Source organism: Manacus vitellinus, unplaced genomic scaffold (assembly GCF_001715985.3).
Source record: "Manacus vitellinus isolate BGI_N305 unplaced genomic scaffold, ASM171598v3 scaffold_0_pilon, whole genome shotgun sequence".
Classification (NCBI taxonomy): Eukaryota; Metazoa; Chordata; class Aves; order Passeriformes; family Pipridae; genus Manacus; species Manacus vitellinus.
In genome coordinates this window covers 46,999,722-47,021,134 of record NW_021938789.1, presented here as the reverse complement: position 1 = coordinate 47,021,134, position 21,413 = coordinate 46,999,722, and the positions used below count along the sequence as shown (strand labels likewise).

The following is a 21,413-nucleotide window of genomic DNA, read 5'->3' as shown; positions in this document are numbered from 1 at the left end:
TTGACCCAGGTCCAAAAGATTTCTGATCAAAAAGTTTTTAAAGCCCTGTTGGTTTACTTGCCAGAACCTGAAGTAGCCTTGGGATTTGGCAGTCGCTCGGCAGTCATGCGTCAGCAGCGGTGCTTCCTGCGCTCCTGGCCAAGTCTGGATAAATGGAAAAGCTTGCATTTTGGAAAGTTTAAACATTTCTGAAAATGTTACTCTCCTTGCCTGTGAATTTGAATAGTATGTGAATATATTTGAGAGTGAAACCTTTGTCCCCCTTTTCAGAAAAATGTAGGAGGTAGTATGTGGTATTATCTGGATTGTGGGACATGCTTAATGGCACTTACTTAAAATCTTCTTTTGAAACTTGACAACATTGAGATAACAGAAGCAAGGTTAAGAATGGGAAAGAAATAATTTTCATCATTCTCTCTACTATGGGTTCTATATGGCTCAAAATCTGATAAAGTACCTAGAGATGCCCAAGTCCCTTTTATCTCAGTCCACTGAGCAATCTGTGTCCATTTTTCATTATCTGGGTGCCACGAATGATGTTGCTTGTCTCTATTTACACTTTTGTTTTTCAAATGCAGACTGGGTTCCCCACCTGTTGCTTTCCTTTGAAAAACACATCTCTCCAACATGCATGGTTTATGATGCTAACTTGCAGGCATTCTTAAATTATAAAAGGATATGTGGTGATCTGTCAAGGGACAGTTGTCTCTAAATGGATTAAAAGAAGCTTACGTGGTTTAAATATGGACTATGCCCTTCATATACTGAAAATAGTTCTAGTTAGCTTGAATTGGATAAATAGTGTGAATATTTAGCACCTATGCAGGTAACTGGTTAGTTTCTCAATTTCAGATAGTTAATTTTGCACCTCTGTGCATGTGGGATGTAAAGAGTAGAAAAATAAAAACAAACCTAAGGCAAATAAATACATGAACTGACAAGTGTTGTTAGATAAACTGTTCCTAAGCATCAGCCCACAGGAAAAAATGAGACACTGGTTAAATAAAACCTGTCCTCTACCATGCAAGTTCTCAGCTGTTGAGAATCAAAACTGTAGTGCCCTGACTCATTAACTCTTACTACCTTCCTCTAGTAAAGGGTGAAATGAGAATAAATTAATGACTGGCTGTTTGGAAAATAAGTGTCTTCCTGAAAGATAGCAGTAGCATCATGAAAGTGTAACAGCATAAGAAAGATAGGATGTTTGGTAATGCTGGGAAAAGCAGAGAGGTTTTCAGGTACACAGGATATTCTAGAGGTCTGAAAAAATGCTAAATACAAATTGAGATCCATCACTGCAAGTTTAACAACTAGATATGTATCTGTTACACCAGGTTATAAAAAGGTAAGCGGTATCTGCAGACTTGAGCTTATAATTAATAGCTGACTTTCACTGCTGCACCATTTTGAGGGCTTGTTTCAATCCATTTTTTTGAAAAATTACTGCCTTTGAAAAATTCCAGGGTATTGTCAGTAGAAAGTCATGTCTGTGGCACAAAACCACAAAACCCCATGAGGTAATAAAAACACATATTGTGCCTGTCAAACATTGCTCCCTTACTTCGGCTATAGGGCAAACCAAAAGTAATGTTTGCAGAATTGTGACAAATCCCAACAGGTTTTGTGACCATGAGACATTTTGCATCTGTTTTGCATCACTGATTAGTTGCCTACAAAAGCAGTTACTTGCTTCATATGCTGTAAGTGTGCTGTGAATGTTATCCTCTAAATATTTTGAGCTGAGGGGGATGAAAGATTCTTTTTCCAAAACTAGACTGTGGGAAGGAAAAACTTGTTAGCTGGATCAGTTGGAGGCAGATGGGATTATTAATTTTTCTCTTCTTTCACAGTTGTTGCAAACAACAGAAGAATTATAGAACTGTGGTTTATGCACCTTTACTTAACCAGTGTTAGTATCCGGTATAATTGGTTCCTTGGCCAGCTTATTGACTACAGAAATTAACTACTTGAGATCACTGCTGCTTTCCAATTTGTCTTGCTTAGCTTTTGCAGTAAACAGAACAATTTATAGGTGCAGCTCATACTCTGGCAGTTGATCTTTGACTTCCCTTTCCCTTAAAGGTGTGGTGAGACCTGTTGGCCAGGCTAACTTGAGGTCTTGATGCAACAGTTGAAAGAAGTCATGTAAGGAAACCTCCAAACTGAAGTTGTTAGATATCTAAAGCTATAGTAGACAGCCATGTTGAGACATAAATAGCTTTCCTTAGCATGTTAGACCTGCAATACATGCTGCTAAGCCAGTGACCTTAAATATATAACCATATAAACAATACATGGAAATGATACAGTGCAACAAAAGCAAGAATCTGTAGTGGCAAAATTAACAGCTTCTGGCAAGTATATGGTGATTAAATTGATCCTGTAATAATTCTGTCATGTGATTTATGGTGCTTCAGCTCTGCTGTCCAGAGCCACTACCACCTGTGGTGGTGTCCTCTTTGGAGACAGCCTGTGGGAGCCCCTTCAAATACACCTGCAAAGAAGACTTGTTCAGCTATGTGCTGGCTGCAGTGCCCGTGGTAGTTTTTGTGGCAGTTTGCCAGTCAGGTCCTGTGCTCATGCACCTCAAGGATGGATATTCAACTCTTGCTGCTGGGGTGACATGGGAGGGAGGAAAGAGGTATGTGAGGGGCTGAATAGTAAAGACAGTTGGCTGGTTTAGTGGTGGGTCCCACTGAGAAGTCAGAAAAATGCTTAATGATATTCCTGACCTTAATTGGAAATAATTAAACCCATAGCAAAACCAACACAAGTTCATCCTTTTAAATAGATTTAGCATCATGTTTCTTTATTGGTGTCCCTGGCTTTTCTTGACCAGCCCCAGGCTCAGCAATTTTCCTGACAGCCATGCAATTGCAGTGGGTTCTCTCCATGTCCGCATGGTATGGCTGGGATGATGTACAGCAGATGGAAATTCAGAAGTTGTAGGATTAGGTTGCTCATATTGTTCCCCTGTCATTGTAAGTCAATAAGAAGCAGAAGGTGTTAGGAGGCAGCTGGGATTTGGCCAAAGATGCCTGGACAGTGCTTCTGGAGTCTGGGTGGGTGACACTGCTTCCCATGCTGATGATCCTAGTGAAGGATGAGGCTCTTCTCTGCTATTGCTGCCTGACACCTCAGAAATAGTTTTTGTCTTGTTTGGTTAACTACACTTTTACTAACCTCCTCAGAATTTTTGGAAGCAATGAATGGATGAGCTGCTTCACAGACGAGAGGTGTGCTTAGCTCCCATAAGGACTAAAATACAATAATCTTGTGGCTCTCTAAATTGCCAGATTCTTCATTCGAAAAAAAAAAATGTTCATTCCCACGGACATGCTTAAGGAGAAAAAAAAAATAAAAGTACCAAATAAGGACATGTTGGGGATGGGAAGCTGTTTGTGGTGAATTTCCAGCTAAAATAGATATGACTACACTTTTCAAGTTTCTTTGGGCTATGTTTTAAACAAAGGAGGTAATTTAAACATTACTCACCATATTGTGGAAAGCACTGGAAAAAATAATTCAGTGCTTAGTTTTGAATCTTTTAAATTATAACCTAGATTTGATGACAGATTGAAGTCAACATGAAGCTGGGCCCTTTTTCTTTTTTTTTTCCCCTAAGAATTTTGGAGGAGGGACTAGATCTGCAAGTCATTTAGACCTATGCTTTTCATTAAGATGGCTATTTTTAAAGGTAGCTTGCTGTGTTAGAATTACTATCTAATAAGCACTCATAAAGAAAATCAAATGTGTAAATTATACTTCATTAAAAGCCCGGATATAGTTGTTTTATCTTGTTATTTGCACTTAGCTGTTATGTGGATACTCTTACTTAGCAAGACAGCTTTAGAAGCTTAAAGAAAAGAAAAAATCGAGTTTATAGCAAGACATAGCTGATAGAAATTATCTCTGTCACTGAAGGCAAGGTATAAGGAAGTCTTATATACAAACCAGAAGTTTTCCTGTTGCTTGCGAGAAGCCACCCAGTGACAAGATGGGAGTCCTGCTTACCAAACTCAATTATTTAGAAACGCTAAGCTACCACTTGTATATAGGCTGTTTATAGCTTTTCTAGGACAACTGACAGCAATCTGCCTTACAGGATTGTAAGGCATCATCCATACTTGGTACTGGGGATGCTTTACCTGCTTGGGCTCTAATCAGGGGAGTTGTGGGCAGGTATGTACAGACATGCCTTCCCAGTCCAGTGCTAACCATATGCATGGGATCTCCAGGTTTCTAAACCTTCTTCCTTCATGGAAGCAAGAAACTTGTTTTTTAAAGCCTCTGACAGCCAGAAGGTAAGTGAGATAAATTCCTTGGTATTTTTCCCTAGCTTTTTGTTTGGTTTTTGGTTTTGCTGTAGTAGAATAAAATATTATCTGCCTGCACTTAAATTCTCTTTATAAATGCGTTTGGTAGGGTTGCCACAGACCACAGGAATGAGGCTATGAGCAGTGGTTGTCTTTGGGAGGTCTTAAAAACAACTAATCCTTTGTGGGTAGGAATACCAAAGCAGAGGGCAGATTTTTTTCTTTCCTAAAATATCAGCACTGTTTATTTTAACACACAATTATGATATCACAAACCTTATTTAAACTAAAGAGGGGGACACCTAAATTTGATTTGGCCAACTATCAAACAGACAGTAAAGCAAGAACATAATTTTTCTTTCTTTCACCTGACCTAGTGCTTCATTGTAATGGTGTGCTGGGGGAGCGCACAGTGTGAGGATGTGAAAGTATTATATAGTGTATATCAAATGTAAAATGCTAGCATGCAAATTCTCCCCCTCTAAACTTATTGAAAGTGTAGAAATTTTTTGAGAGTGACACATGAACTAATATTCTCAGGCTGAATTTAATGAAATATTATCTCAATGTACTATTCTGACAAGACATAAATACCAGCATTCTCAGTATACTCCATTAAATATACCTCCTCAAAGTACATCAAGCCCAAAAGTTATTAGGTGTTTAAAGTGGTTCATTGGACAGAAGAGATCCTTTTCTGAGATTTCACATACAAACAGAGCACCCACAGAAACCCTTCAGTATTTTATTAATGATGAGACTACTGTGTCTCACACTGTTTGCGTTTTAATCATAGAATCATAGAATGTCCTGAGTTGAAAGACACCTACAAGGATCATCAAAGTCCAACTCCTGACCATGCATAGGATCATGCTAAGAATCACACTGTGTGCCTGAGAGTATTGTCCAAGCACTCCTTGAACTCTGTCAGTCTTGGTTCTGTGACTTCTTCCCTGAGGAGCCTGTTCCAGCACTCAACCACCCTCTGGGGGAAGAACCTTTTCCTAATAATCCAACCTAAACCTCCCCTAACACACTTTCATGGTATTCCCTTGGGTCCTGTCACTGGTCACCATAGACAAGAGATCAGTGCCTGCCCCTCCATTTCCCCTCATGAGGAAGTTGTACCTGCAATGAGACCTACCCTCAGTCTCCTTTTCTTCAGGCTGAATAAACCACGTGACCTCCAGTGCTCCTCATACAGCTTACCCTAAAGGCCCTTCACTGTCTTTGTATCCCTCCTTTAGATGCTCCCTTACAGTTTTATATCTTTCTTATATTGTGGTGCCCAAAACCGCACACAATATTCCCAGTGCAGAGCAGAACGGGACAATCCTCTCCCTCGACTGCCTGGCGATGCTTTGCCTGATGCCCCCAGGACACGGTTGGCCCTCCTGCCAGGGCTTTGCTGACTCATATTCAACTTGCTGTTGACCAGGACCCCCAAGTCCCCTCAGTTTAATATCATCAGCAAACTTACCTAGTATACATTCAAGTCCTGCATCCAAGTCATTTTTGAAGATGTTGAAGAGCACTGAGTCTAAAATGGAGCCCTATGGAACTACACTAGTGACCATTTGCCAGCCTGATTTGATATGTCGTATTGAATAATCATGAGAATTTGAATTATCATGGGTTAACAGACTCTGTTTTGTAGGGTAAGAGGAGAAAGAATGCATTTTTAATGTAAGAATTAGTTTGCAGAGGGAGATGTTAGTACCAAGACTCCTGGAGAAGTATCGTATCTGAAGTACCATTTTGCATCCCAGCTTTTCTCTCCTGTATCACTGGTTTGAAATTGCCATTTGCTCCTCTAAGCAGGCAGTCAGCACTGATGTTTGCATTGTTTGATTGTAATTAACATTATTTGACATAATTTGGTATGTTCAACAAAAAGTAAACTAAAATAATAAACTAGAAAAAAGAGAATGACTGATGAAATAAAATGTTGACAACCATCTGTTGAGATGTTAGTAAGTATGATGACAGACTAGAGATTTGAAAACATTGTTGCATCTCTTTAGGCAGAAAAAAAAGTCATCTCTTTTTTTGCAATGGCTGCAACAGATTCCAATTTTCATTGAGTCATACTTAATGATAATTTTGCTACCTCTGCTTTTCCATGTGTTGGGATGTGGACAGGTTTGCAATCTCAAGGCTGCAGATGCATGTCCTGGCAAGATTGCTGAAGTGCTGATTTACCGACTGGTGTTGCCTGGGGCAGTGTGTCTTTTTACAAAACTGTGGGAAATGCAGTTGTATGTTATATTAGTGTGTGTAAGGAAACCATTTTGGATGCTGTATAAATTGCAACAAGAAGCAAGCTTAACAATGTTCTTGTTTTTCTATTGTTGTGAGTCAGAGCAAGGTTGGTAAAAAATTAATTATGTCTGTGGTAAAGAAGGGGCTTGTGTTTAAGGAAAAAAATACATATATTTTGATTATTCTTTTTTCTGTGCTTTAAATTATGTCTACATTTATTATTATTCAGATAACCCCTAGTGAAAGTCATGACTTGTTATATATGTTAAATGTCTTCTGCTTGTCATCTTTATTCCACGAGTTGGCTAATTTATGAAAGGCAAATTTATTTAGCTTCCTGCCCTGTCTACTGAGTGTTCTCCAGAAATAAAATGAAGCTAACCAACAGAACTGCAGACTACAATGGCAAAACCACTAAAAGATCAGGTTTTTGGAAGGAAGATGTGACCATTGGCTTTTCAGGGGTGTAGCATCTGCTGCCAAAACCTGCATTCTGATGATTGATCAGCTAAGAAAAAGGAGTTAGTTTTGAAATGAGAGGGACAGGACAGGGAATAGGAAGGGAATCCTTCCTTTTTTCCATCCTTCTGTTAGAAAGGTTCAGTTCAGAACAACAAATAAAGTTTTGTGGAAAATTCTTTCTGCTTTGGCTTCATTTGGTGGACTTGACAGTGTTAGGTTTATGGTTGGGCTTGATCTTTAAGATCTTTTCCAACCGAGATGATTCTGTAATTCAATGAAGGTGTTGCAGCTTCTTGTATCTCACACCAGAGTTTAGGCAATTCTTCAAGTTACAGAGATGTGAAAACCGCACTGTTAATACCAGTATTGTGTGCTCCCCTTGTTTACAGAGGAGTTTATGTAAGCACAGTTACCTTCTTGTGAATTTCCCATTGATTTTTGCATCAGTCTTTTAAGTTTTGAATACATTATAGTCCCTTGACTTAGGAGCAGAAGGACAGGGGATGATGGGGCTTTCAATGCAGTTCAGGAAAGAGACGACTCTGAAATGTCTTTTGGATTTTAGGTTCAGTGAAGATGTAGGGATTTACTGGATGAGGGTTTGGGCCTCTGTTGTGTGATTATACACACAGGACAGCTGAGATTTGTAAAAAAAATCCTGCCTTGCATTGAGCTTGCTTCCATAATGCTAATTATGAAGATAACAGAGTTTTCATTGATGATCAGTCTCTGCAGATGGTGTATTCCCTGCTGAAGCATGAAGAACTGTAGCTTTAGCTTTAGTAATTACAGAAGGGTTCTGTCAAATTGCTTGGGTCTTTTTTTTTTTTAATGGGAGAAATACTTGGAAAGTGAATGAATAATAGGAGAATTTAAAGAATGAATAGTTATTGCTGGGCATATTGCTTACAGTGAAGAGTGGACTAATTCATTTTCCTAATAAGGCTGTGCTGGAAGTTGGAATGTTTTGAATTGCATTAAGTGTCATGAAAGTATTCATCAGAGAGGAACAGCTTGTGGTATGTTTAGACAGCAAATTTTATCATGTTTGGTTGAAATGACCTGTTTACACAAGCTAAATATAGCTTTGCCCCCTCCGCCCCCTCCACAGAAAGAATAAATGACTTTGATGTAGAATCCTGTGCAAAAAATTTGTGCGCTTCTATTTTCAATATTAGTATATTAGTAAGTGATGGCTGCTGCTTCTGGTTTTATTGTTTATAATAATTCCTATGAAGGTTGATACTGTAACCATTTGCCAAGGTCTTTTGTGTGAGTTGTTTATAATAAGCCTTTATACTGAGCTTTTATGTCTTTGCTTTGTTTGTATGTTATTGAAAGTATTGCATAAACTAGTATGCTGAACTGCTAGTTTTAAATCATTCAGAAAATATCATGCTTCAAGCTATACTGCTTTTTTTAGTAGGTAGTAACAGGGCAAGTGTGTCATCTCATTCGGAAAACCTTTATCATCAGTTATTCATACGTTCAATGGGACCAAATCAGCATGAAATCCTAGTATGTTTAATTGCTAGGTGGCAAATTAAGTGCTAACAGCTACAAAATGTAAAAGATGCTGCAGTTTAATTATGTTTTGGCTATGCAATTTGGTGGTATCTATGAAAATCTTAAAGGAAATAGCCCCAAAGAAGGAATTTTCTTAAATGTGTGTGTTGGATGTGTTTTGCTTTTCAGCTTGAAGAGTGCATTTCCTTTTGTACTGTCTTGTCTAACCACTGTGCATTTTTCACATTATGATCTTAGTGGCTCAGTTTGCTGGGTGAGCATTTTCTCTTTACAATACAGGATAAATCACAGATTTTAGTCTGATTATAGTCTGAAGTCAACAAGGCCAAGTTAAACTGCTTGAAGTATGTCTGGGGCACACAAATTCATGTCCTTGTTTCAAGTATGTTTGCGAGGGAAATAAAGTAACGTTATGTTGTCTACCTCCACTGTTTAAAAGGAACATTTTGAACATTTTGATTATCTAGTCTTTTTTTCACCCTTTCCTTCTTTTTCTTTTTGTATGACATTTTTGAAGATGAATTTTGAAAAGTGTGTTTTCAGGTCATCCGGTAATAACGGTTTAAAATAATTTTTGCTCAGTGCTGTACTGATGAATGCAGAGCAATCTCATCCATTGCAAACTCAAATTTGATTATTTTGTAAAAACAAAAAAAAATTAAGTATGTTCCTTTTATAAGACTGAAACTCAAGGCCCAGCATTAGCAAAGAGAAGCTTTTTTTCTCAAGCGTGAAATATGGTAGTTGGATTGAATAATAAATGTCTTCCTACATCTTCCTGTTGGATCAGCTTAATTAATACATAAAACATTTCAAGTTACTTTATTGGAAAAAAAAGTATATGTAAGATATGAAGCCAGATGCACGTTTCCTTCTAACTCTGGTCTTAAAAAAAAAAGAAAAGTTTCCATATGTATTGGTATTTTTTTTTTCCTCCTTGTTGCTTTTGTTGCTGCAAATTGACAACTCTGCAATTAGGAGTGATTAATGATGCACCCTAGTGCTGTGGAGGGCTGGAGGTCAGGCTTTTCATAGGCTGCACGCTCTGTGGGAAAGGGGAGAATGGCCCTGTTCCCCAGAGCGGACAAAACCCTCTCTCTGTTGAGAATTGCTGTTGATGTGGACATAATGTGTGTCAGCAGCGATGCACAAGTGGTGAAGCCAAAGTGCAGAAGATGATCTTCTCCTGCTATGCATTTTTTTCCTTTTTTTTTTCCCCCCTGTCAACGTAGCATCTGGATTATATGTATTTTGCTTTTTGTAAGTTAACTGCTGAACCTGCAGCAGGATTCCTGTTGCTGGAATCTGATGAGCGCTGAGGGCCAAATGACTCTCAGGAAAGGAGTAAATATTGTGAACAAAATAGTAAAAAGAAGGGGAAAAAAATAAAGAGGACAAAACAGAAAATTAAAAAAGGAGTGGTTAAAGGTAACAAGTGTGCCTAATACTAGCTCTCCATGTTCTCCTGGTAAAAATTGAAAAGCTGGTTTATACAATAGAAATATTTTTAAAATTGTAGCCTCTGTTAGCTGATGTCCAATTAAATGAACCTTTTTACATCCCTAGCAAATTATCTTTTGGAAATCAGAATCCAGCTACAGTTTTTCAGTTGTTCAAAAGCCATATTGTAAATCAGGGTTGTGTGATTTCAGGCAGGATACGATTGGTGGTTCTTGGATCATTAAGGGTGACTGCTTCTCTGAGCAGCCACCAAATATGGCCAGAAATGTTTTGAAATGTGTTGAGAACCCACTTTTTATCAGAACAGCATGAAAACACTCAAGTGTATCAGCAGCAATGTTTTCAAGCAAAACATTAATGTATCATATTTTTAATATATATTTTTAATTTAGTGTGTGCATGTGTATTTTTGCATACAATTATACTCAAATCCGAAAAAAGCTCGATCAAGTAAGATGTCTTTTACCTGTAACACATTGCCGTTTCACTTCAGGTGTAACAAAATCTATCAACTCTTTATCTACTTAATCATTTCCATTGTGATACTTCCTTTCCTTCCCACCACCCCATAGTAGTTTCAATGTGGCCATTGTTTGGGAAAAATTTTTTTGCCATCTACTGTAGAGTTCAAGTGACATTAACCTTACTTTTGAAAACCAAAGATGGTGCAAAAAGTTTCTGTATTATTTAACTTGCTAAGTTCCTCAGAAGGGTTTTTGTTTTTGTTCTAAAAGGAAACTTTCTGTTTTAACCCTGTATATAGGTTATGTACTATTTAAAATGCAATTTATCTGACCTGAGCTTTTGAGTTGACAGTTTCTTGTGAAAGGATAGAAAATAGCAAGCAAATTGGAGCTGAAGTCTCCTAACTGGTGATAGAGAATTATGAATTTATAAATCAAATAGTACTTGATGATAAATGCCAGAGTTCTTAACGTTGTATCTGGACAAATTAATTCAGTTTTGTTTTGCCTTTTCCTTGTGTGAACAATAGTATTCTAGGTTTAACTTGAATTGTTCCTTTAGAGGAAATAAAATTAAATATTTTGTATATCTGTGGATGGACGTGGTGAGGTGGAACAGGGAAATGCTTAAACATTAAAGAATTTGGGGTTTACAATAATGTTTGTTTTTCCTCTTCCAGAGTGGCTTCTGTACAAAAACCCGATCTTATTAATGTGCCAAAGGTATGTTCATCCTCACAATGAAGAAATGTAGCATGTGGCACTAACTGATATCCATCTATCCAACTCTGTTATTGATAAGCACTGTCATTCAAACTTTCCTTTCAGTATAAGATGCTTGTTTCCCATGTGTTACATTAAGAGTATTGCAGCATTTGGATCTTTGAGTGGTTACCTTTTTTTCTGCTCCTAAAGAAAATGGAAAGACCTGGCAAATGATTATCCAAAAAAACCAAAAAAGAGTGAATAAATGTTATCTTCCAACTCTCAGAAAATTTGTTTTAGGAAGATATTTCTGATGTTTTCCCTCTGTACCTAAGAGAGAAACAGAGTAGGCTTTATTTTGGTGGTGATTTCTTTTCTTTGTTTTTGGGGATTTGTTTGTTTTAATGGACACTAAGATCTTTCTTTGTATTTGAAAGAAGCTTATCCAAATACTACAGTTTCAGAGAACAAGTCTCCTCACTTTCCTTAAAGCCCTGGAGAATTAATTATTTGTTCTTGAGTTCTTCTAATGTTTTGTTCTATGCAACAGTTTCAAACCTCCCTTTTTGATAAGAAAGCTGTTTGCAAACTTGAAAATACTTATAAATAGCCTGTACTTTAAAATCCTCTCCACTGACCATAAATAATGTGTAGTATATCACTGTTCTACTGACCGTGACTTGAAAGGCCACAGTTTGGGAACCACAATGTTAAAATGTGGATCCCAGCACAAAAAAACCACAGAAACCAAACCCGTGTTTTTTGAATATATTAATCTGACAAAGGTATATGGAGACATTGGGGAACACCGATGTGCTCTAGTTCTGTTCTTAAGGATCTTACCAACAGATCAGTATGTATAGTGTGTGTGTACACATGCACACTCCATTCGTGTATGGGGAACGTGCATATCTCAAATTGGGTTTGAGAGATGGAATATGGATTTTTATAAAAAACAGTAGTTTTTTTCCACATGAGTTACCCGCTGGGTTTTGCAATAGGGAGGTTTTTCAGTTTCTCTTGAATTTGATTTGTGGGGTGTCTGGTTTGGATATGATGAGAGGGGTCAGCATCGCAGAATTTCATATTGATTGTGTATGTTTGGATCGTTTCCTTTACTAAAATGCATGGCTTGGATTGTTTTTCCATACATTTTATGGCTTCAGTCTTGATAAAGCTTGCTTCTCTGCTTCCCTTTTTCACGCTAGGTGGGTTATCTCCTCTGAGAACAGTGAAAATCCCCGCTGAGGAATGTGCATGCGTTTGGCGTGGTTTTGTGTGTTTCTTTTTTTGTTTTTTCATCTCACATAGGGAGAACCTACTGAAGTAGTTAAGCCTGTGCCCATTGCCTCTGCTGTTGCACCCAAAGTCACTGCCACGGCGAGCGTGGCTTACAATAAGACGCCAAGGCCGTTTGGAGCTGTAACCTCCTCCAAAGTCACCTCCATCCCATCACCGTCCTCCGCATTCACCCCGGCCCAGGCGTCGGCTCCGTCGCTGACGGCTGCCGCCCCAGCCCCGTTTGCCGCGCCCGGACTGCATGTTCACACCAAGCCTAACCCTGAGCAGCGGTCGCCTGTGCCGAGCGCTGCTAAACCTGCAGTTAATGTCCCATGGCAGCCCGCCGCGCAAAACGCTGCCCCGAGCGCCTCTGCCGGTGACGGCGCCCAGGATGTAGCCGAGGGGCCACGACGAGGATTCAGAGAAAACCAGGGGGAGAGTAAACAGCAAAATGGGTAGGTGGGATTTTTTTTTTTGCTGTGAGGGTCTCTCCTCACAGGAAAAAAGCTGGGCTTGTTTAAGGGCTGAGTAAAACACAACTCGGAGAAGTCATTTAACTGCCGGAAGCAAATCCCTCAGAAGGAACTTGCATTTTAAAAGAGATGCTTCAGAGGGCCAAGCCGGACTTTTGGTGATGATTTTTCTCATGAGTGATATATCGGTTTGCAGAGTGTCACGGCTAAATTGAACAAGGACCACAAAATGCTTTACGCAATGTGTTCTGGACCTTACAGCAAGCCTGGTATTAATTTCAGTGTCCATGTCTCACTGTGTATTTTGACGCCCAATACAGTGACTGAAAGCAGCAGGCACTTAAAAATGCAGAGCAGTCTGTCAAGAAGTGTCAGTGGGTACGGGGATGGCTGGGAATCAGATGCTCTGAAAGACCAATCGTGGCCCTGGCAGAAAAGGTGGAAAAAGGTCCCAGAAGGGAGGCAAAGGGACAGATGTCTCATTACTTCTCTGCACAACACAGGAGAAACTTTTTAAGATGTATTCAAGGATGTTGTCAGGGTTGAGCAGATTTTTTGCAGTGCTATAATGTAAATACCTCAACTTTAAATTTTACCTTTACCTTTAAAAAGCAGGGCAGATTTAAAATTTGATTCATTTCCATATTCAAATAATTGTGTACGTTACAGTGGATATTGGAGACTGAACATTCAAGGAACTGTAGGGAAGCATGAAAGGCTCATACTATACCTGGCATAGCATATAGGCTAATAAACAATAGATTAGTAAGTTAAATTTGGCTCAACAGCAGTCCTAGGAACTCAGACCTGCAGTAAGGTTTTTGGCTGGGGATGCCTTCATCTCTCCCAGAAATTCCAGGGCAGGGTTTGGGTGCTGCAGCACCTCAGGGACTGGATCCCAGTGGCTGCTGTGCTGTGGGAAGAGAAGGAGGCTGAGCACAAGCAGTCCCATGCCAGCTGGCCTCTGTTCCCAGCAGCAGTGTCCAGCAGGTTGAATTACATCATAAAAAGAGCAGGAGAGGAGCTGTAGGTTTCTCTGCAGCCTTAAGGATTTAAAGCCTGGGCTAAAAACCTAAAAGGTGTGGTTACTATTTGCCATCCCGCAAATGAAAGATGCTGGAAGAGTAGGCCTTGTGGCTCTGTCCTCTGATAGCCTCTCACTCAGCATATAAAGTATATAAGAACCCTACATAAAGGTAAACATCCATGTCAACTAAAATAATGGATAAATTGCAGTTTGAGTTGAGCTTCTAAACTTCTTTAGGTACCTATTCCCTTTATATTTTAATATGAATATATTCCATATGTGGACTCATTAAATGCAGTCCATATGCATTTTATATCACACTGTAGTCATGGTAACTTCCAGCCCTTTCTTAAACAGCTGGTGGCAGGAATCCACTCTGCATAGAAGTGAGTGAAAGTATGAAGTGAATGCAGTATGAAATCAGGAGATTCCAAGGACTTGCTCAATGCTGGTAGAATTGTTGAATACACTTTAGGAAACTGACTCTTATCTTTCCAGGAATAGTGTTTTAACAAATAACTGTGTAAGGAGTATTCAAAACCAGCAATTAGTACTAAAAAAGAGGAACAATAGCAACAAAAGTAGGTCTCCTGAAAGGAAGTGCTGCAGGCATAGAGTAAGCATTTGACAACCAAGATAGGATGACTGGGTAAGCACTAATATGTGCCCTGCCTTACTTAGAGGATGAATAATACCTACAAAGAGGATGAATGATCACAGCTGAGAGGTGAAGAAATCCCTGTCTCACTGTCAGCCTTGCAGATTTAGTTTGGGAAAGCTTGAAAACATTTTAGAGCTGTAAAAACCTACTTTACTTTGCAATCTTTCTTATAATAGTGTGTTTGGGCTGTCTAACTGTCTTGCAGTCCTAAGGTATGAAACAAAAACAAGACAAAAGCGACTAAGATGATTACATTAGTCTACTGCTACACTACTCTGTTTTATATAAAAAAAATAAATTTCTACAGCGATGTTAAACTATATCCCCATTTAAAATTGTATCACTGGCATCTATGAAATATCAGAAACACTGAAGTCTGAAATAAATTCCCTTTTGCTTCTGTGTTTTACATGATACGTTTTCTCAAAACAAACAAACAAAAAAAGCAATTTGTATCTTGTTCATAGATGGCAATGCTGAGCAAATGCCGTTCTTCAGACAAGCACCTTGTTGTACTCACAGTTTCCTCCCTTCCTTTGGCTTCCCTCAAACCACATTCAGGATATAAACTATTTAACTTCACTTCAGGATGGGAAAGGAAATTTTGTTTTCCTTGTTTAGTCCTGGCTTAGAAAGCAAGCAATTCATCTTCACTGGACTGTGTGCAATTGCATTTTTATTAAGACCTTCTTGCTGACTCTTGCATGAAGATGTGCCTGCTGCTTAAATCAGGTAAGGTGTTCATAGACTTCACTCATTTTAAGTGCAGGTAGGTTAAAATTTTCCCTTGTAGGTTCTCTTGATGATTGTAAGTTTGACTTATGTGATATATGGCTTTACCAGAGCTTGGATTTGGAAACTCCTGTAGTATTTTGAGAAGCAAAGAATGAATTAACACATCAAATACTTTTTTTTCCCTTGCAGATAACAGCAGCGAAAAAGTTAGTATCAACAGCACTGGACTTGAATTATGGTCATTTTTCCTGTTGGAATAACCAGCATGTATTCTTGTTTTGCAAAATTATAGCTCTTACAGAGTTTTATATTTAAATTTTGCAAAACAGCTTCAGCTTTTCTTAGTGTAGTAGATTATTTTGTCTGCATCGGACATGATGTGATTTTGCTTTTCACTGTGCTACATTTTGCAGCTTATTTTTATTCTACAAAACATTTGTGTGGTGTTTGCGTATTCTTGGTGCATTTATGGTTCATTGGTGTTGGTAATACAACTAGTAAATGGTGAAATACAGTATAAAAATAACATTGCTTTGAAAACGGTAGAATAAAGGGCTGGATTCTGAATTCATACAGGAAAAATAAAACTAGCATCCATATACTGTGATTTTTGCATATCAGGATGTTAAATGATTAAGGTTTTATTGGCCTTTCCCCCCTTGCTTCAAGGCTGAGTTAAGGGAGAGCCTGTCTCATTGAATTTTCCTTTGTCTCTGGCACCACCTTGTTGCCTCAGTAAGTAATTACTAGTAGACTCTTAAGCCTTAAAGAGGGGACCAGTAGGATTCACAAGAGAAGTCAGCTGGATTTTTCCTTTATACCACTTTCAACAAATGTGAAAGACTACTTATTTCACTGAGGTAGTTGCTAGAATGCAGTAAACTGCATGTAAATAATTACATTTTCATGTATTCCACACCTTTAACTACTGTTTTAATTTTTAGATTTTATTTTTTGCTATTAACTCTTTAGATGCTTTACTTAATTTTTCTATGTACTTTTTGTTCTCCATCCTGGACATACCACTGTCTTTGTTTCTGTACCTCTCTCTCTGATGGGAACTTTGATGTGTGATACATGTACCTCAATAATGCTGTGTTTCAATAAATTCAGTGTCTTGATATAATTTTGTATCATATCTTCCACATTCTTTCAAGTATTAAGTCTTCTTGTAAGTATTTACTAATGCATTCCATTGAATGGAACTAATTCTTACTTGTTAACAGTTAACTTGTTAACAGTTAACATAATTTTCACTCATATTTTCCACCTTTCTTCACCAGAAATAGTTTGGACATTAAAAGTACAGAGAGGGAGTAGTAGGAAAAATAATAGGGACTTTTAACATTCTGTTGAGTTTTTGGTTTAAAAACTTTTGGTTTTTAATAATTATTGGAAGTTTTATGTTTTAGGAGCTAGTTTTGCGCAGCTTTTCTCCTGTAAATTATGTAAAAGTAAATGTACACTTAGAGGGTCTTAAAGATGAATACTTTGGAATAACAAATGTAGAATTTAGGAGTTACTTATATAGTTTGAGTCTTCTGTTCCCTTTCCTAAACTGATCAGTGCCATTACATGTTATTTGTATCACTTACTGGAACCAAAGCTTTAAAATCCTGTATTCTTGCAAGTCTGCTAGTGCAGGGAGAGATAAGAGCATGTAGATTACTGTAGGGAAAATTGCCAGGTGAAACAATCACCCGACTTTATTGTCCTTCAAAGAGGGTATCTCCTTATTGTGCTCATTATGGTTTCAAATGGCCTAGTTCTGATCCAGGCTTTGCCAAGTGTAAAAGACTTGGTGTGTACTGTGTGACCCTTGCACATGCACACAGCTGTGCTTTGCCTCTTGTGAGCCAAGAGGCACCTGATCAGAACAAGGTAGACTACCCTGCTTTATCGAGGCAAACTCCCCTCTCATGCCTGTAAGGAAATCCCTGTGAGTTTAATTTAAGTATGGGAGTTCTGTGGTTTTAGTGGTAGAATGAGAATATCACTATTAATTGGATTTTAATTCCCCTTTCTCTCAAAACTAATTCAATAAAATAATTAGCTGCACTTCTGTTTCACCTTTCTGACTTTATTTCATGTTTTCTTTTTCTCCTTTTCCTGTTTATGGTGGAAAACTTTCTCTTGCTGTCTTGCTCTGTCATCACCAAGGAAAAACCCACCAAAACGGTAAAAGTTTAAACATGTAAATGTCTCAATAATACTGTCTTTTACTGTTTCAAATGTTCCATCAGCGAAACGTGTTTCAGTCGACTTGGAGTGATTATAAAGCTGTGTTTGCTTCAGAGAACTAAATCTGTGTTCAGGCGGGCCTGAACTGCTGCACTTCTGCCTTTAAACGCAGAAGCTGCCTTTAAACGCTGTGAAAAGTCACAGTTCTGCCCGTGTCTTTGTAGCTGCCCAAACCCAGGTGGTCTCTCAAACTTTTCGCTCACTGCTGTCTCTTCTGCTTGACGCAGCCCCCCACGGAAGCACATCGTGGATACCTACACCGAGTTTTACCACACCCCCACCCACAGCGATGCCAGCAAGAAGCGCCTGATTGAAGACACGGAAGACTGGCATCCCCGGACAGGCACCACCCAGTCCCGCTCCTTCCGCATCCTCGCCCAAATCACGGGCACCGATCATAGTGAGTGGCTTGGTTTAAATGAAATAGAAGTTAATGGTCTTGGACAGATAAGTGTTTAAAAGCTGGGGGTGAGGGGAGGTATTAAAAGGAAAATATTATTGTAAAACTCCTGCGATCGCTAAATAGCTCAGGATAGATACATTACTGGACACTATTCCTGATTAAGTTGAATTAATACATTCTAGGTAAATCTTAAAATTTCCACTTCTACTCCTAAAGATGCTGACAGATATGTATTTGTTGTTTCTTTTCCCCCCTGTATTATCAAAATGGCAACATTCCTGTTCAAATTTTATGCTTAAAAAAATTAAGTGTTTTCTGGCATGTAGAAAGTCTTTGTCAGGCATACAAAAGTATGTGAAATGCAATTATTTAACCAATCAGAAACACAAATCCATAGTTCCTCAGTTAACCCCCAGGTTATGTTTCCATCCTCTCCTTATGCTAGTGTGATTACATGCATTGGTGGACTGGAACAGGTGATGTGGAGAAGGTTATTCCCAGTCATATGATTTTATTGTAGAACTTCAATTTCATGTTATGCTGTCAGCTATAATTCACTGGATGAGATTTGTGATTATTTCATTATGCTGCTTTTCACAGTTAATGTTGTAATAAAGAGGGCATTGAGGAAATTGGACCCCTTCTCTGGGGGCAGATTTTATTAAATCCACTGTCTCTAGAAACCAGTGATAACATGTCCCCAAATACAGATTCTTGTCCATGTGTGATAAATAGTCTGAATTTGGACAGTTTTCTGATTGTTTTGTTCTAGCACTGTATTGTGCTAGTCTATTAACAGATCATTGTCTATGTTCCATTCTCTTCATTGGTCCTTGTAAAGGCAGAGTATGGACCTGAACATCAAATAACATGTTATCCAATACAGATGAATTTATCATGTTTACAAATGCTGTAAAAAACAACTGCAATTAGATTTGCCAGTCTTTAAATCAGGGCTGGGAATTTACATTATTCCTTGTGCAGACCTCTAGAACCTTGATGGGTTATAGCCTAACTGCAAACAGATGCTTGGATTATCACCTGATATAAACCCATTGGATGTTTGTCCAAAAGAAATGCCTCTCAACTTCCATTCATCTTCACCTTCTCAAATCACCTTTCTTGACACCAGCATGGAGAGAGGGCCAAGGGAAAGGGCAGAGACCAGCAGAGACACTTTTCAACAATTCTACTATGAAAGGGACTCTTGAAGTTTTGGACATAACTCATGTTCATTGAGGCATATTTAGAATCAAGGAGTCCTAACAAGTGTTGTTGTAATTTCCTGTGGTGAATGTATTGGTACAGGAGAGAATCTCAGTGTGGTGGTACAGTGTATTTAGTGCCTTAGAAAATAAAAATTTTCTGTTTTCTTTCAGTGAAAGAACCAGAAAATGAAGCTGCAAAGAAGACTAAGTGAGTTGATGTTTTACATTTTTATTACTTTAATACTTTGCATGTCTTAATTCTTAACTTGTAGTGTTTGGTGCATTTGTGTGACATCTTGGTGTTTTTAAAATATTGCTTCTTTTTTACCTTTTACTTCAGCATGTAAAAAGATCTTTTTCTCCAGAGACAAACCTTTTTAAATCTGTTGGTGCAGTCCAGTAGTAAAGTTTGTGCAGGAGTTTGTGCAGAGATTTTCTGTAAGCTTGGACTGATTTGGTTGTCTGTATGAGGTCAGCTTGTTGATGTGTTTTCCTTTTCCTGAGTCTAACCAGGCGTTTTTGATTTGCGAGTGTTCATCAGATTGCAAGGCATAGCTGGAAAATACTGTCGTTCTGGACTGCAAATGAGGGTCACCTGTCTCCTTGCTTTGGAATAAGTGTTATTCAAAATGAGCACCAATCAGCGGCTAAATCTAATCGTTCTTAAAGTCGATGAGACTTTGACTAACACTGGATCCAACTTTTTGACAGAGAGGAAAACAAAGTGATAGGAATAGTGCATGGAGTTTGCATGCTCACTTGTGAAACTGCTTGAGACAATCTTTCTTTCTTTCTTATTTTTCTTCTATCACTTCTTTCCACAGGGAAAAGGTTCACAGCCACGTCATTAGCCCCAAATATACAAAATTACGTGACTGGCACCATGAAGTCTCAGCACGTGTTCTTAATGTCCAGTGATCTTACCCAAGTTGCAAAAGCAAAACACAAACACTTCCTTCTTTTCTTCTTTTCCATCTGCTTTGCAAAAAAAAAAAGAAAAAAAGAGAGAAAAAAGAAAACTTATTTCACTAGCCTTTCTGCAAGAGAAATTCTAGCCTTTTCTATACTTTTCTAACACTTTCCTACTGGCGTGTAAAAAATGGGATGAAAATGTTTTTGTGCTAATCATTAGTTGACAAAAAAATACATATTTAAAACAGAACAACTTGGGTGACTGAATCTTCCAACATGGGGGAGGAGATGGCTGTTTCAGTTTTTTTTGGTTTTTTTTTTGCCTGAAAGGAGTCATTTGCATTGCTGAGTTTCAGTTACTGTAGGCTGTTAGAAAGCAGAAAATTTGGAACAAAAGAATAAGAAATTGTATTACCTTGATTTTGGGGCTGGGGGAAGAAGATGAAGAGAAACTGTATGCACTTATTTCAAGCTGTCATACTTACCACGACAATTATTTTGGATTTGACTAGCAGGTCAATTTTAGAGTGGTTGTAAATGTTTTACAAAGTACAGCAAGAAGACAGACTGCTTTTAAGCAAAGAAAAAATAAATTAAAAAAATATATTCCAATGTTGTGAATTGAAGTGAAAGCTCAATATAAGGATTCTGCTGCTTAGACTAGTAATATATTCATGTTTTGGAAAACTTAAAAAAAAGAATAATTGAGCAGAATGTTGCTGTGTACCTGTAAGAGCTTCAACACAAGATAAGACAGTAGTATTTATTTATTATAGAGTGAAGCTTATAGGCTTTCTTGTGTTTATAAAAACTTCACAGCCCTATGGTTCTCCTGTAAAATAATGTATTATAGTAGCTACACATTCATTAATTTATGCGTTCTGAAGCTTGAAGAGTATTTTAATAAAAGTTGCTTTTATCTTAGCTCTGTCTGTTTTTCTTTTGAGTCTCTTGGACTCCTTGGATAGTCTTCTCATGCATGGAGCTGAAATTTCATTGCACCTTCACAGGTTATAGGAAGAGAAACAATTAAATCCCTGCTGCATACTAGAAATAATCTGAATTGTATAAAACTATCACAGGATTAGAGTTCCTGATCATGTTAAAAATGGGGTATGTGTTTGTGTTGTCAAAATCAACACGAGATTTGCAGAAATCAATAAAATTATTGACCTATTTGGGGGGCTACAGGAGTAATTCTTCTTCTAAATAAAACTCTCTTTTGGCTTTTGCAGCATTTATTGAACCGGCTAATGTTTCAGATCTCAAAGGTGA

At 38.1% G+C, this 21,413-nt stretch overlaps 1 protein-coding gene across 4 annotated transcripts in view; it reads left to right on the top strand.

Moving 5' to 3' along the window:
- Positions 1 to 21,062, top strand: part of PDLIM5 (PDZ and LIM domain 5) — an 80,634-nt gene extending 59,572 nt beyond the window's left edge. For 3 of the 4 annotated variants that reach the window (XM_018072880.2, XM_018072873.2, XM_018072868.1), the window contains 6 exons: positions 11,173 to 11,215; positions 12,818 to 12,933; positions 17,535 to 17,552; positions 17,843 to 18,015; positions 19,398 to 19,434; positions 20,051 to 21,062. In XM_018072880.2, coding sequence (XP_017928369.1) covers positions 11,173 to 11,215; positions 12,818 to 12,933; positions 17,535 to 17,552; positions 17,843 to 18,015; positions 19,398 to 19,434; positions 20,051 to 20,144 — 481 coding nt within the window. In that variant the 3' untranslated portion in view covers positions 20,145 to 21,062. Of the gene's footprint in view, positions 1 to 11,172; positions 11,216 to 12,817; positions 12,934 to 15,563; positions 15,581 to 17,534; positions 17,553 to 17,842; positions 18,016 to 19,397; positions 19,435 to 20,050 lie in introns of all 4 variants that reach the window. The other variant, XM_018072890.1, reaches the window with a different exon arrangement.
- Positions 21,063 to 21,413: the final 351 nt, after the last annotated feature.